Here is a 19,180-nt window from a genome sequence, read left to right as displayed (position 1 = left end):
AAAACTGTTGGTAATCACTGTTCCGTTAGATTACAAAACTTGTGTATGTTGCATGTTTTTCAGAAAAACAAGAAGTTGCCCTTGCTAGCATTTCTCCTGAAGAGCCTTCAACTATCATTCAGTTTACCTACCATTCTCACTTACAAATGGAGAATGTGTTAAAAAAGACAGCAGCAAGATGTTCTGACATTTCAAGAACGTACAGTATTGGTCGAAGTTTTGAAGGGAAGGACCTTCTTGTAATTGAGTTTTCAGATAACCCAGGGCAGCATGAGTTGTGTAAGTAAATTATTTTGTGATTTTGTGAAAAATGAAAATACCTGTGCACACTAACGCAAGAACAGAATTGAGTCAACATGAAGGCCACTGAGATTCAAATAATAAAAATGTTTGTGAAAGGTTATATAGTATTTATATTTTGATACACGTGGCATACAGTATACTGTATGTGACTGATAATCTCACAACAGAGTAAAGTGTCAAAAACGGATGAATGAAATCCAAATGTTCAATCCACTCAGATTAATTTATTAGGCACGGATATACAAGCAAGCAACAGGAAACATGGATGCCCACACTCTGTAAATTAACTTGGAAGTACATTTGTGCCAGACAGGATATTGATTTAGTATGAAATGCAGCACTTGTGAGCTGCTAATTTAATGAGCAGATGAATGATGTGATCAATATCAGGCATCATGAATAAGAGTTCAAGTTCCAGTGGAAGGTCATGAGCTTCCCTTCCTCAGATTAGATTTTGTACCAAATATATATCCCATGCTCTGTCTTATCACCATATAAAGTCTTACTGTATATCAGTACAATACAACAAAAATATTCTGCTGTTTTAACACATACTGTACATTATGGTGACTTTTTCAATGATTTAAGTACAAGAGCATTCAGTTCGGAAAGATCTCTGACCTACAGTATAAGCCTAAATGATTTGGATTCTGATATAATTGTACTGGTAGGTATTTTGTCTGAAAATCTGAGGTCACGTTGTTTGAATTGTAAGAATTACAGGTGAGTCTTGACTCATTAAAAATGAAGGACTAATAATTATTTGGCAGTTTGTATCTTTAACTTTTACCCCGGTGTTTTATGCTCTTGTTCTTCACAGTGGAGCCTGAAGTGAAATACATTGCCAACATGCATGGAAATGAAGTGCTCGGAAGGCAGCTCTTGATCTACCTAGCCCAGTATTTGTGCTCAGAGTACCAGCTAGGAAATGAGAGAATCCAGACTCTAATCAATAACACCAGAATTCATCTCTTCCCCTCAATGAATCCTGATGGATATGAGTTAGCTGCTGCAGAGGTAGAGGATACCAATGAGCAGGAACAAGATGAAGTAAATATCAGTTCTCAAGATACACTACGGATCCTCTCTGACGCTCTGCTGCTTCAGCAAGGTCCCCCACTACCAGACTGTGTAACCGAATCAAGAACAAGAGAAAAAAAGATGCAACATAGCAGTTAGCACCGGTTTCCTAAACGATTTTTCAAAAGTCACCAGTGCTATTAGAATGTTAGAATAATTCTCTAATTAGAAATAAAAATAGAATAATGCTTCAGTGATGCTTCAGCTGGCAGTGGGAGTGGCCATGAGACTCACAAAATACATCGATTCAACTAACTTGTTGATTTCCTAAACCTTTCTTACCTTTAATCACTAATTTTTAACATAGTCAACTAATAAAAGTGCAACAGTAGTTTAACATTACTGCAAAATAGAGGAGTATTTTCTCTTTTTATACAAATGGCCACCACGGACAAAAAGAAAATAAATTATTAAATAACAAAGAAATTTAATAGATTTCTAAATAATTTTATAAGTTTTAAATGTATCTTCCAGGTATACATAAACATGTTTTTTTTTTCATTTTAACTCAATACTATAAATAATAAGATACCAACTATAAACATCTTTAGGTTTATAATGTTGAATTTATTATTCAAATATATCATGGAAGAACAATGTTTTATCTATTAATCACAAAGCCTGTGAATTTCTATTGTAATGTAAATCAAAATTTTGAACAGAACATGCATAATTAAATATATATTTTTAATTTCTTTAGCTTTAAGCCTCCAAAGTCATTAAAAGGAAAAACATTTTGATTTAATTTTTTCTTCACATTAACCTTACAAACACAACATTACTTCTGATTAAATGATTTGTCATATTCTAGGTTATAAATAATACAATATAGAATAAAATAATGGAGAAAAGCTTAGATTAAAGGGGAAAAGAAATGTTTAAGACAAAATATTTAACATGTCAAACACACTTGTAAAGTACAGTTACAAGACTGTACTGTATTGTATGTGCAGGGTTTTTAAAAGAAAAAGCAGAATAAGAAATGCACTGACAAACTGTTTGATGGAAAATGGTTGAAGAACAATAAACAATGAAACGCAGAGAGAGATGTATCTTGAAAGGAAGAAGGAATTTTGTTCCTCCAGTTTTTTTGAGAAGTTGTTGGTTTTAATTAAAATTCTACATTTACAATGATCATTTTACATTTTTCTTCAATTGGAGATTGGAAAGAACTCTGAGCCGTGTTGGTCTAATTACCTTAAATATGTACAGTGAAGGGTTACTTTATAATGCCTTTTAAAAAGAATTGTCCTGTTTGTAAACAATGAAATGTAAACCTTTTTTATTTCCCTTAAGGGAAAAAAAATATATGGAAAGCAGAAACTGAGAGTTAAGGAAGTCTCCAGCTAAAATTTTCAATGCTGGAGTTTTCAATGCTGGGCCTAGAGAGTACCAATCCAATACGTCAAATAGGAATCTCTAAATTACCATTCTTATTATATTTTTATTTGTTCTCGATTAGGACCACTTGGAAGTTATTGATTAATTTATTCAATCCAAAGAGCTCTGGCCATTAATCAGGTTCATGGATAATCAGGTTTGTTTTCCCAGTGAACTCTGAATGACTGAATTTAACATATTACCAGTCTAATTGATTATGAAAAAAAAAACATTCCTCAGTTTTAGATGTTGATGATTTCATCTTTACCTACAGTATAATACCTTTTAGATTAGCGCTCTCCAGGATCAGGGTTGGAGAGCCTTGATTTATAACTTTAATGATGAAACCTCAATAAGTTTTAATTAAGTTGCAAGTGTGAGAGTCTTCCTTGATTTTCAGTATTTAATAAAATAATCTTTATAAATGGCTGTTTGGTTTATTCAAAGGCACAAAGATATCATTTCCCTGTACATTTTTTAAGATTCAGGTTCCCTGCTGTGCCTGAGCATCACAAATCCTGGGATGCTGGCCTCTTCTGAGCACAGAGGGTTTTCTCTCTGTTACTATCCTCTGACAAGTCATTACAAAATCCCATTAAGCAATGAGCAATAAATCTTTTAATCTAATTGAATACTTCCAAACTAACAGTAAAATTCGAAGGGCTGATTTCACAGATACTGATTGGTTACTAGTCTTTGAATAGTGTACCTAAATGAACATTTAGGTAGTTCAAGATTAGTGCTAATCAGGCTGTGTGAAACCAGCCCTAAATGTTCCAAAAATATTGTTTTTCATTTTCATCATGTGAAATATTTAGGGTCACAGGTATAATGGCTGGACCAGTGGAAGAGCAAATGCACAGAACATCGATCTCAATAGAAATTTCCCTGACCTGACATCCATTGTTTACAGCCGGAGGAGAAACAAGGGATACCGAACGGATCACGTACCAATTCCAGATTCTTACTGGTTTAGTAAGGTATGGAGCTTTTTTTCATTTAAGTTAAATTTGAGAGAACATGTTCTGCATCCTACTGTACATTCATCCATTTGCAAGAAATTACATTGTTTAATATGTGTGTGATTGTTTATATTGTTACACATGGGGCTTTACGAAAATGGTGAAAATCAGGAATTGACCAAGCGGCTTAGTCAATAATAAAATATTCATAACCCCCTACTTGTAAGTGATTTTTCCAGAATATACCTGCAGGGTTGGTATAAATAGAGGCACGTGAATTCTTTATTCACTTTTTGTTGAAAAGAGTAACAATCCAGGCACACTTGGTTAAACAAATATTTACTAAAGATGACAAGACAAACACTTTACTACACAAAACATAGGACACACAAGTTACTCTATGCACAGTATTTATAAACAAAGTATTTCAGAGGCCTGACATCCTAATAACTCAGAAAACCCCCAGACGTCTACTAAGTATGAAAACCTTAATGCCTACAGAGGCCAAATAAGACTTAAGCCGCCTTTCTAAATGAATGCAATTCAACCTGCAATTAAATCTCTCTCTCTGTACTCCGGATGCCTCAGAATAAATGGGAGCCTGTTTCCCTATTCTATTCTATCCCTGACCTTCCTTTTCTCCTCTTCCTCTCCCCTTGTTGTATCTCCTCTATCTTCTTCTTCATCTCCCTGTGTTCTTAATGTTCTTAATGTGATCTAATATTGTGTGTTTCTGTACTGCTCATTGACAATCATATACCCATGACTTCATGACAGAAGTTATACCAAGGTACACCTTACAATTGCTTTTGCTCAAGGGACCCCCCCACATCTCAGCAAACATCTTCTCTGCTTTGAAGCTAGAAGTGTTTACTCTGCCAGGTGTGACAAACTTTATCTGAACTTCTTAGTCACCTCAAGCTGTAACAATATTAATGTTATCATTATACATTTGGTTTCTTCTGTTATTTAAATAAGATTGATCTTATTTAAGTGAAGCAGATGCAGTGCTTAGAAAAACTCTACACCCCTTTTCAAATGATCCATTGCCTTATAACCTGTACTTAAAATGTATTGAAATTGTTTTATTTTTATTCATCTATACATCCTACCTCATTACTTCCAAGTGAAAGAACATTTCTGGAAACTTTACTTAAATTTATTAATGAATTTAAAATAATTAAGAAAAAATAATTAAAAACTGAAATAGCTTGGTTGGACATGTTTCTATGCCCTAGGGTGGATTAACGAACAGGCTGGCATAGGCTGTAGCCTAGGAGCCCAGATTGATCAGGGCCCCTGACTGGCCAGAATTATTGTTACTGTAATGACTACTCCCCTGTGCATGACTTGGACGTGTCCTGTGATTGTTGGTGCTGTTCTTGAAATAATGTGCTCACCCAGGGTGGATCTTGTTGTTGTTGTAGTTGCATATGGTTGGTCTCAAAGCAAGCGTGCACATGATTTCTGTTGTTAGCTCGCAGACTGGCTGTGAATCTGATTTACTGGTTGCATTGCTGTATTTACATTACAGGCTATAGTAGTGCATATAGTGCTATAGTATAAAGTGTGGGCTCCCTGTGTACGTGTGTGTTCCCTGCGTGTGCCGCGTCATATTCCTTTGAATCGGCAGTAGGAGGCTCTTACTCTGAAAGCATCACTGAATCATTATAGTATTTTCTCATGTAGCCTAGGGGCCTCTGATCACCTTAATCTACCACTTGTAATAGCAATCCTAAATTATCTCAGGTCTATCCAGTCTCCATCAAAATCACAAACCAAGTTAAGTGTCTTCCAAATGTTGTCATTCACATAATTTCAGGATAAATTCAACAGCTCTTTTATGATCTCTCTGCTGGATAGTGTATTTTAAAATAAAGACCCAACCATGAGCAATAAGAAACTTTCAAAAGAACTTCAACGTAAAGCTTTGGAAAAGCAGCGATCAGGGGATAGGTATAAAATAATACAAAGACCTTGACTATCCTTTGGAACATGGTCAAGATCATTATTAAGAAGTGGGAGGTATACTGTATGACACCACCAAGATCATCCTGCTGAGATAAGGCTGTCCCTCGAAACTGGATGACAGAGCAAGAAGGAGACTGATCAGAGAGGTTACAAAGAGGCCAATGGCAACTTAGAAATCTCTACTGTATATGCTTTTAAGGTCGGTAGAATGTACAACTGACAACATTATCCCAAGCAGTCCACAAATCTGGCGTCTGTGGAAAGATGACAAGAAGGAAGCCAATACTCAAGTAAACCCACCTTTAATTCTTTGATTTCTATTTACATTCTATAGAGGTGTACTGTACTGTAGCAAAATGTTTTGTTCAAGCTTAGTAGAATCCCATCCCAACAGACTACCATCTGTAACTGCTACCAGACATGCTTCCACCAAGTATTAAATCAGGGCTGGAAACTTATCCAGTTATGATATTTCAGTTTTATATTATCAATAAAATGCATGAAACTCTGTGGCACTGACATAAAATGTGAGACTTCAATGATACTTTTTATAGGAACTATACTGAATTGTGTAATATTAATTTAAACAATTTAAATCCTGGAAAGGTAAACTTACTGTAGTTAATTCTGACCATAGATTAATTTGAAAGTTTTGACATTGTTAACTAAAAAAACATAGTGATTTCACACAAAATGTATTTGTATTAATAATTTATCATCACCTTCTCTAGACTCTTCTTCTGTTTTATGCACTGAGATGGAGTAGAATATGTTGAAGGTTGTCTGGATTTTGGCAAAGACTTCTACTTCTACTGTTAAAGTCCAATTACTGCCAATATAATATAGCTGATACAGTAGGCCTGGCCAAGCCAGTTTACCACCAAAATATGAACAAAATTGTAACTACTGAAAGTGGACCAAATTAATGTACCACTGCTGGGATTAAAGGTCAGAGTGCTCTGTATAAATACTAGCCTTTGCGATACTGGGGAGACTAGCTTTAGGCACTATTCAGGACACTTGAGGAAAGATCTTTAGTAGTTAAGCAAGGATTTTTTTATTATATCCATTCCCTGAGTGAAACCCTGATGCTGGATAACTCCATTAGCACATAGTGTGTTGGAATTCCTGAGAGGAAGAAAAATAGGAAAACTCCTAGGCCACTCCGCCTGAAGACAGGGTCTTTTAAAATAGATCTTTTGAATCTTTAGTTTCTATTGCTTTTAGCAGATACAAATTTACGATATTATGCTTATGTTTGCACTTGTAGAGACTTTGAGATCTAAAAATATCTTATACCGTATACTGTAAGTTTGTTTTCTGAGTTAATGTGGGCAAGTCTGGCGAGATCAGATTGTTCCTTAGTATATGTTTTCAAATGAAAAATATCATTTATTTCAATAATCTTGGACAGGGGATGATGTATTATAATTATTGTAACACAAACACATTGCCTGGAGAGATGGCCTACATTGAACCTGAGACCACAACTGGCTTGTTTTCTCCCATTGTGAGGAAACCTGTCCTACTGTATAGTATGTGCCTGTCACGATTATAGTCCCCCCTCCTTAAGGGTGCTCCAGCCCTTTCACTAAGGACTTTATTCTATGCACCTGCTCCCTATTCCCAGCCCACCTTAAAAGCCAGGCGCTGATGCTCTTCCCGGGCTCTGCATCTGATTTCCATATCGTGCGAGTCCGGGACCTGGAAGCGCCTGGTCCCGTTAAGGTTTTAAACTCTGTTCCCGTTCCCGTTCCCGTTCCTGTTCCCCGTCCGCCGGTTCCGACCCGGCCTTCGTGGTTTTTAACTTGTTCTGATGGATCTCCTGGTTTTGGACTTACTCATGTGTTTTTGGATACTCTAAGGATTACTCTTTTGGATTGTTCGCCTCGGCCACACCTTCCCCGTGCACAGCGCACCTTGGACACGCCCCCCTTCAGCCCCGTTTTCCTGCATGACGTTTCCCTAGTGTTTCCCCACTCCGTCGGACTGTGTCGTCCGCATAGGGTCCGGAAAGAACTGTTCGTTACAGAATGCAGAGCCTACACCGTTCGTTACAGAATGCAGAGACGGCACCCTGGCAGCCCGGATTCCATCGTTTTTTTTTTCTCTCCCTTTTTTTTTTCTTAGGGCTTCGGAGCCGCCCTGAAAAGGAGGGGCGTACTGTCACGATATTAGTTCCTCCTCCTTAAGGGTGCTCCAGCCCTATCACTCAAGACTTTATTCTATGCACCTGCTCCTTATTCCCAGCCCACCTTAAAAGCCAGGCGCTGATGCTCTTCCCGGGCTCTGCATCTGATTTCCATATCGTGCGAGTCCGGGACCTGGAAGCGCCTGGTCCCGTTAAGGTTTTAAACTCTGTTCCCGTTCCCGTTCCCGTTCCTGTTCCCCGTCCGCCGGTTCCGACCCGGCCTTCGTGGTTTTTAACTTGTTCTGATGGATCTCCTGGTTTTGGACTTACTCATGTGTTTTTGGATACTCTAAGGATTACTCTTTTGGATTGTTCGCCTCGGCCACACCTTCCCCGTGCACAGCGCACCTTGGACACGCCCCCCTTCAGCCCCGTTTTCCTGCATGACGTTTCCCTAGTGTTTCCCCACTCCGTCGGACTGTGTCGTCCGCATAGGGTCCGGAAAGAACTGTTCGTTACAGAATGCAGAGCCTACACCGTTCGTTACAGAATGCAGAGACGGCACCCTGGCAGCCCGGATTCCATCGTTTTTTTTTTCTCTCCCTTTTTTTTTTCTTAGGGCTTCGGAGCCGCCCTGAAAAGGAGGGGCGTACTGTCACGATATTAGTTCCTCCTCCTTAAGGGTGCTCCAGCCCTATCACTCAAGACTTTATTCTATGCACCTGCTCCTTATTCCCAGCCCACCTTAAAAGCCAGGCGCTGATGCTCTTCCCGGGCTCTGCATCTGATTTCCATATCGTGCGAGTCCGGGACCTGGAAGTGCCTGGTCCCGTTAAGGTTTTAACCTCTGTTCCCGTTTCTGTTCCCCGTCCGCCGGTTCCGACCCGGCCTTCGTGGTTTTTATCTTGTTCTGATGGATCTTCTGGTTTTGGACTTTCTCGTGTGTTTTTGGATATTCCCTAGGACTACTCTCTTGGATTGTTCGCCTTGGCCACACCTCCCCCGTGCACCAGCGCACCTTGGACACGCCCCCCTGTCTTCAGCCCCGTATTCCTGCATGACGTTTCCCTAGTGTTTCCCCACTCCGTCGGACTGGGTCGTCCGCATAGGGTCCAGAAAGAACTGTTCGTTACAGTGCCCACATGGTCTACTGCTTCAGTTTTCCCAGATGCAATAACATAATATAATATAATATAATATAATTAGTCAAAACACACTATTGCAGCTTGATACAGAGTGTCCTAAGACACATAAAAGATGGATTGATATCAATAATATGTTATTTTTATTTATAATAAATTCCATTGTAACAGTGTTGGTTGTTATCATAATGTGATATGTAACTATTGCAGTCCTGCAGGTTGAAGCCTGGAACGAAGACAAAGATTTTGTTTCAATATTGTTAATATAATATAATATTGCTTTCATTAACATCAGATTTTTGCAGTTGTTATTCAGTGCTTCCAAAAACAATATATATTCCCCTAAATGAGAATGACTTTTTCAGCTTTCCAGGCTATTTAATGTAAAAAAACTTACCAACCTAATACAGAAATGAAGAGTGATTCCTGTTACTGCCATATTGGAGTTTTACACAGAGATAAACTGTGCTATAGTGTAGTTAAGAAAACAAATGTAGGTTTCAGGAAACTGAAGGGATTGAAAAAAGGAGTGAGAAAATGGCAAAGAAAATGAACACATTTACAGAGCTGGGTGGTTTCAGAGAGGTCATTTATCCAGCAGCTGATTGCTTGATATCCTGCAACATGAACTCTTTTAAGGGGAGAGTAGCCAAGATTATTTTTTAACTTATTTTCATCACACATCATTAATATATGCCCTAATTGAATGTGGAATTTGTTCAGTCTAAATTATTTCATTCTGCAATAATTATGCAGATTAATTAACCTCAAAATGAGTACTGTAATTCAAATTATTAAAGTGCAGGAAAGGTTTTTACAGTAGTTAGGGAATTGCATACTGTGTTGCTGTTAGAAACAAAAATCTAAAAGTTGGTATGTAATAATATGCTGAGAGGGTTAAAATCATAAAAGGGTTTATGACTTTGGCAGCCCAGTTAAAGGCTATAGCAGATGTGACAAAGAAATACAACAAGAAAGGGCAGAAAAAACAAAACAATTAAGAAACTATAAATGTGTCCAGAAATATAAAGGCTGAAGTTTAAAATACAACCACAGTTCACATGGATATGTTGTTGTCAAGGGTGACATTAGGAGTACCTGGTTGGACTTTATGCGGTGCTGAGTCTGTAGGCAGCTAGTGTTTGGTATCCAAATCCTAAGGGCAAAAGGCAAAAGTCGTAGTCGAGGTAGAAGAGCCAGATCGGGTATCACAAGAGTCAGGTTGAGAGTATCCAAATCCAAAACGAGAGATGAGACGAAGTCAAAGCCGGAACAAAAACAAGGCCGGGCAGCCAGAAATCAGGTCGAGCACAAGAGAAAGCCAAAGGTAATTCTCAACAGTGAGTGGGGACTGAGTGGAGTGAGAGGGTATAAATAGGGAAGAACGTTAGGAATGACAATTGATTAATTCGGGCGAGGGTGTTGGCGGCGAGAGGTGCTCGCAGGAATGCGGTTCGTGACAGTTGTCTTGAGTACTCAGCTATGAAGTGGAGACGTGGCTAAAGACAGCAGCCAGTATGAAAATAAAATAGAAGCTCGTTTACAGATAGCTGAAAAAAATGCTTAATATAATCCGAAAGAGGAGTTGACAAATGTAAAAATTAGAGAAATAACAGACCGAGAAGAGCTGGAGGTAACAATAAGGAAGAAAAGACTACAGTGATTGGGGCACATTTCCAGAAAGGATAAAGACAGAAGAGCCAGCCAAGTTATGGAATGGAAACCTGGAGATAAAAGAAAGGAAGGCAAAGGAAATTTTGGATGGAAATAAGAATGACTTTAAACAACTTGGCATGACATGAGAAGAGGCAGAATATCTGATTAAAGACAAAGGCAAATTGAGACATTATTGCCCAATGTGCAGTGTTGCACTGGATGAACTGAGCATACCAATCAGAAAAAAATAAACTTGGGAGAAAATTACTTTGTTTTGTTCATAATTACAAGTTAGTCATGGATTGAACATAAAGATCCCCATAAAAGACTACACTAATTTGCTACCACAGGCATCTTTGGCATGATTTCTTCAGGATAAGTAAATAAAAGTGTTGTTCTTTCAACTGTTTGTTATTGTTTTAACAAAGACCTTAAGATAAGTCAACGGTAACAGTATCACATGGAGTACTGCTAATAAAGAACTAAAGTCAATAGCTTTTGAAAAGCTAATCATGATTTAGAAAGTTTGAAATGTGTGATCCTCTTAGGAGACGATATATACAGCTAAAATGGGAAAATGTGTTAGCGTATTTATTTTTGTAAACTGTAGGTAGCTCCGGAGACATATGCTGTGATGAAGTGGGTAAGATCAATTCCCTTCGTGATGTCGGCGAGTTTACATGGAGGAGAATTGGTCGTCTCCTACCCTTATGATTTTTCACGTCACCCAGAAGAAGAAAAAATGTTTTCTCCTTCCCCTGACGAACAGGTAATATGGTAAAGCTCAAAACAGATTGGATATAACAGAATTAAACACAGGATCTGAATACAAAACAAACTTGATTCTGCATATTCTTTGAATCTTTTGTGTTAAAACTGTGGTCAGAGGTAATGATATAGTATAAATGATCACAAGTGAAATTAAGCCCTCCTAAGATTCAGTAATCTGAGTAGTTTGATATGGTTTTGCTACTCAAATAGTTGGGTCTGAAAATAATAATGGATTAAGTATATCTCTTTTCATTTTTTCATTTTCTTGAAAGGTGTTCAAACTGCTGTCTCGGATCTATGCAGATGCACACCCCACCATGTCTGATAACTCCACAGACAGATGTGGTGCATCTTTTGCCAGCAAAGGGGGTATTATCAATGGAGCAATGTGGTATAGCTTTTCAGGAGGTAAATGGGCCTGCCAAAACCACAAACCTTTCATTTATAATCATTATTGAAAATTTTTGTATGAGGGTTATATGTTCAATTAAAAGGTTACAAATTCTCTCATGATTAAAAAAGAAGGTAGCTTAGGGGACTTGAAGAGGTACAGCACTTTAAACATTATCTGCTCTGACATGTGCCCCTGGCAGTGTGATAGATTTTAATGCTAATGAAACTATCTTGAACTAAGGTGTTCAGTCTGAGTTTATTTCTATGGGCATGACTCTGGCTGAATTAGACTTCCATTATATAGAGATACACAGACAGTGTGGGGCCATGGTGGTATGACTGATAGCAGTGGGGCAGACAGTCAAGGTGAGGAGAGACCTGGACAACCAAGCACTTCATCTGTGGATGAAAATGTTAATTGTACTGCAGATACATGAAATACTGTAATGATATTTCAAACATTTCACTGGCTATTGTGCATAACATAATTCATGAAGAAGTGGATTGTTGCAAAATGGGCACTTCCTGGCTACTGACATAACTGACAGGTGTTAATGATTCCAAAAGGCCGGAGTCCTCTTGAATGTGTTTAATATTATACAGAATATAGTCTGTGGGGTTTCTCATGATGAAAAATGGCCACATTGTGTGACAATAGAACAAATATCTGCATCCATGACAAAGAAACGTTCTGTTGTTCCCTCCTGCACAGAGGTTCAAAACAATATTGTCACCAGGGATAGTTTTTGGAACTATGTTCCCAGTATCCTTCATGGTAACTTCTTCTACTGTGCTGACACTGGGCTGTGAATTCCAAATGATAGTGTGATACATAGAACCAGATACTGGTAGACCAATTTGTCAAATATGTGCCATATGAAGTGTCAGTGATGTATCATGGTCTTTACATTGGTTTGTCCTGTAGCTGTGTACTAACATGGGAGCTCTTGTTGCCTTAAACCCACATGTTTCACTATAATATTTTACATAAGTTATTGCTGCTTCTGAGTTTTATTTAAACTTTTCTATCTTTAACTTAAAAAAAAAACAATTAACTACTTTTTAGCTGTGTACCTGGTGTATTGTACAATATACTATGCGTGTGTGACATTAATGCATTTTCCTATTAAACAGGAATGTCTGACTTCAATTACCTTCATACCAACTGTTTTGAGATAACAGTAGAACTGGGCTGTGACAAGTTTCCAAGTGAAGATGAACTGTACTTGGGCTGGCAGCAAAACAAAGAACCTCTCTTAAGCTATTTGGAAGCTGTGAGTCTTTTAATCTTTAAAAGCTATTTCACGACTCAACACAAAATAAGGAGACATAAGTATTTATGTACTATGGAAGAGTATTTTAGAAAAATAAAAGCTACACTGTTATCTGCCCTAAAGATACTGCACACATAAAGTATTCAATTCATTTTTATATACCACCTCTCACAACAAGGTTGCCCTAAGGCAATATTAAGGGCAGTCCCCCTAAAAATACTGCCTATTTTTGACTGACAACAGTGTCAAAAGTTCTTTGCATAAAATACTATGGTCTCAAAGCTCACAGTTCATATTGGACACCGGTAGTTGTAAACATTGTTACTGTATATTCCTTTTTCCTGATTACACCTTTACTTGAATTCAAAACTGAAATTCCTTTCCTTTTTGCTTCAGGTACATCGTGGAATAAAGGGGATAGTCAAAGACGAAACCGGTAAAGGAATCAAAGGAGCTCGTATATCAGTCAGAGGAGTACGACATGACATCTTTAGCGGTAATTATTTCATAATTATATTGTAAATCTGCTGTTGCAAAGCTTTGTTTTTTATCTACAGTAGGAGCATCTTTCTGAAATGGAGAAGGTCTGATGAAAATTAAGATCTGTATTTTTTCAAAAGATCTGCACCTTTCCATTCTGACCTGCAATGCCTAATCACAGTTTTGGTAGATGTTATCATTAATGCCTGATGTGAAATGTTAGTCTCTTTCATTCATTTCATAATTCCTTATAATTATAGAGACCAAGGATCAAAAATGCAACCCACCACAAGCACTTGATTGGAAATTTCATTAGCTGACAACCAGCAATGCCCTGTAAATTTTAATTTTATTACTGCTCTACAGTCGTTTGATTGAGCCAATCAAACGACATACAGCAAATTATTAAAACATAATACATTCATTTAATAGCGATAAAGATACAGTATAGAAACTGTTAATTCCATTCTGAAAAGAGAAGAAAATAAACACGATTTGACTGTGGAGCATTCTTCAGGTGTGTGAAGAAGGCTCCACGGCCGAAACGTTTTTCTTTTCTCCTCTTTTCAATATGGAATAAACCTTGTTCCTTTGCAGCCTACGTACAGTTTGCTGATGCAGCTAATGTACCTACTTGAACTACTTCAGTATAGAACATGATTAAGAAGAACAAAATACAGCTCTAAGTCACTACATTACCTTAACACTTAAATTACCTTAACTGTTATGTTTCCCCCCACAGACATTTTCAATAGCAAAGTCACTATAATACCTATTTCACTCTGTCAGTTTTAGGAAGTCTGGGAATGGGAGAATTCCTCTTAACTAATCCATGTATCTCAGTAACAATAATCACAATATACTTGCTTTTATACTGAGACACCCTGGTGTTCTTAACTTGGCTTAAATCTGCAGGGGCACGTCCTCAGAATAATTTGAACAGAAGCAAGTGTAAACAGTACTTCTGTGCTACTGAGAACCATTCAAGTCTTACCAAATTTACCAAGATGTGTTTTAGATCAGAATACATATACTGTACATATGGGCTCTTGTGCTTTAACACCACCAGAAATGTTTGTGGTTTTTGTAGTACAGAGAGTTTAATAAGTATTAGAGTTATTGACTTGCAATTGATTGATTAGGAAATGATTAGTGGAAGACAGATACAGTACAGAGTGTTTAGCAGCTCAGAATCACTTGGAAATTATATTCTTGTATTTAGTTTATAAGGCTCTAGTCTCCGTTTTCTGATGGTGATAAGTACTGATTAAAGTTAAGTTGTAACACTGGATGTAAAGGGTTTATGCAATCAATGAAAAATTAGAACTGTCAATGAATATAATATACATGTGTGATTTATAAAATTCTAAACACAGCTGTGTTTTAAAATAGTCATGGGATATTAAATAATGAAAAGCATTAAAAGAGTATCTAAGGTCTTCACTGACAAGAAAAGGCTTCTTGGATGTTTGTGGTGATCTATGAACTGTATAATAAATGCCGATTTGTTTACATTTTCATATAAAAAGAAATCTTACTTGTCTTGTTCCCCTTATGTTTATTTTAAGTTCTCACTGTCTTCAGTATCACATTTCATCAAGCATGAAATAAAAATAAAACTATATTTTTAATCTTTACCTTAGCTGAAGATGGGGACTACTGGAGACTGTTGACCTCTGGGACACATATCATTACTGCTTCTGCACCGGGCTACACAAAAGTAATGAAAAAGATTAACTTACCACCAAGACTGCAGAAAGCTGGACGGGTAGATTTCATACTAAAACGTGAAATTCTGGAACCAGGTATAAATGATCATTTCCCTGCTCAAGACACCTATGACCGGTTTGACCCCTTTAATCAATTTGAAAGATACACCCAACGTGAAACTGGAGAACCTGGTGAAGAGGAGGTACAGGAAAAACCTTGGTGGTGGTCTTACTTTGCCTTGTCTGGTAACGCAGCACCAACTTGGCTACTGAGGAACTATTAACCTTCTAAAGCATTTGTGTTTATTATCAACCATAGTGCCTTCCAGCTTCTTAATAAACCAGATATGGAAGCAAATAGTTTTCTTGCCAAAGTTGTAGGCAACTGAGACACTCAGACATTTTACTGTAAGTTAGCTTAGATCTGAAAGGATTTGACATGCTTTCCTGAATAATTAATTATTGCACTACAGACTTAAGCTCCAGATAGTTTCTTTTGCTTTCTCCATCCCAGAATGAATCTTTCATTCAATCAACAAATAAAATGTCCCAGGTTACTACCAAATATTTCAGTTATTCAAATTATGGAAAAGGTAAATAAAAAGGTAAATATAAATTACTGTCTGAGACTGCTGAATAAAAATAAATGCAGTTGTCCTTAGTTAAAAAAAATAGTGACAACATGAGCTATGCAGGATGTTGTATTAGGATCTGCAGTTAAGAGAAGTTAGTACTGTATGTCAAATATTTGTATCTAATACCTCTCACATTTTTTCTTCTGTGATACTGTCTACTTTGGTATTAACTTGTGCAACTGGTTTCTAGCACAAAAAAGCTCTTTAAATGGTAGGTTCATAGTATGTATATGATGACCTATTGTCCGATACACAAATACACAACTATTAATAGTAATACAAAATGTGATATTTGATATAAAACACAATAAGTATTTGGCATTTGGATGAGGAAAAGAGAAGGTAAATTTAATGTAATTGACCATAATGCTGAAAATAAAATACATTCTCAAATACTCATTAACTTCAAATAGACTGACAATAGGAGACTGATACTGAGGGTGTTATCAACAGTGATCTTTAAAAAAAAAACTCAAAATGGCTTAAAGTTTCTTTACCAATTGTTTCTTCCTGCTTTTAAGTGAAGAAAATACAAATGATAAAAACAGATTTTTTTATATATATCTTATATATACAGTATACATCATGTTGTGTATATTATCTTGTCAATGTTCAGTCTATTTAATTAGACAACATTTTATTAAAGTACTGTTAATACCATTGAATAAATATTACATGCACAGCTAGTTCAGTTACAGTGTTACTTTGGCATTAAAGAAACCTTTGATTTCTTTTATGCTTAAATACTTTAATTTTTTAATTGTTTTTTCCTTTTTTTAAAATCCACCCTTTTAACAAAACATTAATGAAAGTGTAACATTCAATTTTTTGCAAGCTTAAACTATATTATGGAGCTAACATTAAATAAAAATTGCAAATAAACTAAAATAGTTATTTATTCATACTTTTGAATAGAAAAAAAACAATACATAATTTTACATCTGTCCTTTTAATTAACACAGCATAAAATGGCCACTTTGTATTTTTACATTTCAAGACTTTTCTTAAACTTTATTTTCTTTGCACATTCTTATACAGTATATTCCTTATATTCAGTAGTTAAAATGGATATCTTTTGGAGCTTCACACGAAGAATGTTAGAAGAGAAGTTAAATGCTGTAACGTTATATCTAGGTGGTGACTTATGTGGGTGATAACATGGTTTTATGTAGAAAACTGAATTTCATAATAATGAAGGTCATAACAGTCAGCCTGAAATTTAAAGACTAATACAAAGTTTGTTTGTGTGTTTCTTTTTCAATAAAAACATTTCACTACCATTCAGTACATACATCAGCATTTGTAAAAGTCAGTTTTTGTATACTTTGTACTCAAGTGATTAAAATGTTTTGAAGACAATTGCAATAAAAAGTACATCCAGACAAAATGAATCAGTTCTTATTGCCTGTGAGCAGCTCATAAGGGTAATACTGTATACTGTTTGTATTCATAAAAACATAAAGGTCTGCTGTGTATTATAGATGCACAATTTCTTTCTCATAAAATACACTCGTTTTTCAACATAGAAATACTGTACATAAAATGTAATCCTACAAATTCAGCCTAGCTCTACTGGAAACAAGACTAGTAGCTATTATCCCATGGTAGGGCACCTGGTCTTTTAACAAAGATTGTAATTGCTTATACTTTACAGTCTTTATTGACATTTTAATCCTTCATCCATAAAAATGAATAGCACATTAAATTTGTATTCACTCATAAACGTTCGGTATTTGAATTTTTCCCTAATCCGAACATGAAGAATTTGTACCTTGTTATTCCTTATAAGAACGAAATTTCGCTAATTCCAAATTTTGAAGTTCAAAAGTGACCGAGAACTTTTTGCGAACATTTGCATTCAGCGCCACTGAACAGCTGTTTGTTACTTTGTGGGCACAAGGCATTATGGTTAAGGATGCCGTAAGGCAGCAGTGCTTTGTTTACGATCACAGTGGAAGCTTGTGCTCTCATTTTCAAAGTATTTTTTTGTGTTTGTTTTGTAGTTGCTTATCATTATGGGCCCAAGAAAGAGAAAAAGATTCTTTAACGTAATGGTCAACAACAGTATTGCGAAAGAATGAAAAATGTAAACATGATATCATTATTTTACAGCTATAGTTGGCTTATTTGAGCAGAACTGCACTGTTCACTAAGCTGGCTATAATGGTCTGTATGGTATTATACTGTATGTTTAGAGTGTTTTTTTGAGCTAACTTGTCTTCGGTTCGGAATGGGGGGGAATGTTCCCCATAACAAATAACAGAATTTTTATTTTGGATTTATGATCTCCCGCCTTCTGAACAGATTTTCAGGAGCATATTAGGTTCAGATACCAGGGTATGAGTGTACTTAATTTTGAACTTAATAAAATGGGACATCATTGGAAGGGGATGAATACTTTTGCAAGGCACTGATTCTGCAAGACCCAGAATAGAACCTTCCGATGCTAGAGTTAATCTTTAAACCAATGCTACAGAACCTTTTTTAAAGAATTCAAATGCTGCAAAAGTTGAGATAAATTTGTATGGGTGATAGATGGGTTATTTAGACCTTAAACTGTTGTCTTTGGAAATTACTTGTCTATTGTCACTAGGAAACTACTCTGAAGGTCTAACTTGCAATTAACACTAATCTGCCCAGGAAAAATGGTGTTCAGCTGGAGGTAAAATTCTAACCCCAGACTTAAACTTCCCTGCGCATAAATTCTGGCTGAACACCGTGCTGTGTGAATCTTTCTACAGTAGCACTTGGTGTTTCATTTTGTTGCAGATGGATGTGTTTCACACTTGGAATTGCTGTGATCTTACTTTCATTTCATTCATCCAGGGCCTGTGTCTCTTTCTTGGCACTTCAGCCTCAACCCTCCACAAAAACAAGTGGATTTGTTCCTAGCATGCCATTTGCTTTTTTTGTCCTGATGTCGGAAAGCCTTCCAAAAATGCAGAACAATTGTGGCATTTTTCTGCCACACTTTTAGCATTTTCCTTTCCCTCTCTCTCTTTCTAATTTACCTTTGCTTTATTTTCTCTCCAGCATTGGTTGAGTGCTCAACCCATCGCATCTAGGACCCCAGCTTATGTCTTGTTTTGTTTCTTCCTCACTCCGTTATCTCTCCACTATCCATATTTTAGCTGCCCATATTCACAAATTCCCACTCCACTCCTGAAAAAAATGGCACAGAGCCTTCTTCATGTGTTATATGTGCCTCACATATCACCTGATTACATGGTTCTTAAGCTCCAAGTTAAGTTATACTGTATATGTACTTGTATGAGTACACAGCATCACTCTTC

At 36.7% G+C, this 19,180-nt stretch overlaps 1 protein-coding gene across 2 annotated transcripts in view; it reads left to right on the top strand.

Moving 5' to 3' along the window:
- Positions 1–17,167, top strand: part of cpz (carboxypeptidase Z) — a 28,621-nt gene extending 11,454 nt beyond the window's left edge. Inside the window, exons 4-11 of one of the 2 annotated variants that reach the window (XM_015344991.2) lie at positions 64–279; positions 1,124–1,320; positions 3,582–3,743; positions 11,236–11,394; positions 11,669–11,804; positions 12,924–13,063; positions 13,460–13,559; positions 15,187–17,167. In XM_015344991.2, the coding sequence (XP_015200477.1) occupies positions 64–279; positions 1,124–1,320; positions 3,582–3,743; positions 11,236–11,394; positions 11,669–11,804; positions 12,924–13,063; positions 13,460–13,559; positions 15,187–15,536 (1,460 nt within the window). In that variant the 3' untranslated portion in view covers positions 15,537–17,167. Of the gene's footprint in view, positions 1–63; positions 280–1,123; positions 1,354–3,581; positions 3,744–11,235; positions 11,395–11,668; positions 11,805–12,923; positions 13,064–13,459; positions 13,560–15,186 lie in introns of both variants that reach the window. The other variant, XM_015344990.2, reaches the window with a different exon arrangement.
- The last annotated feature ends 2,013 nt before the right edge of the window (positions 17,168–19,180 follow it).

Source organism: Lepisosteus oculatus, chromosome 1 (genome assembly GCF_040954835.1).
Source record: "Lepisosteus oculatus isolate fLepOcu1 chromosome 1, fLepOcu1.hap2, whole genome shotgun sequence".
Taxonomy (NCBI): domain Eukaryota; kingdom Metazoa; phylum Chordata; class Actinopteri; order Semionotiformes; family Lepisosteidae; genus Lepisosteus; species Lepisosteus oculatus.
This window is presented reverse-complemented; position numbering and strand designations above follow the sequence as displayed.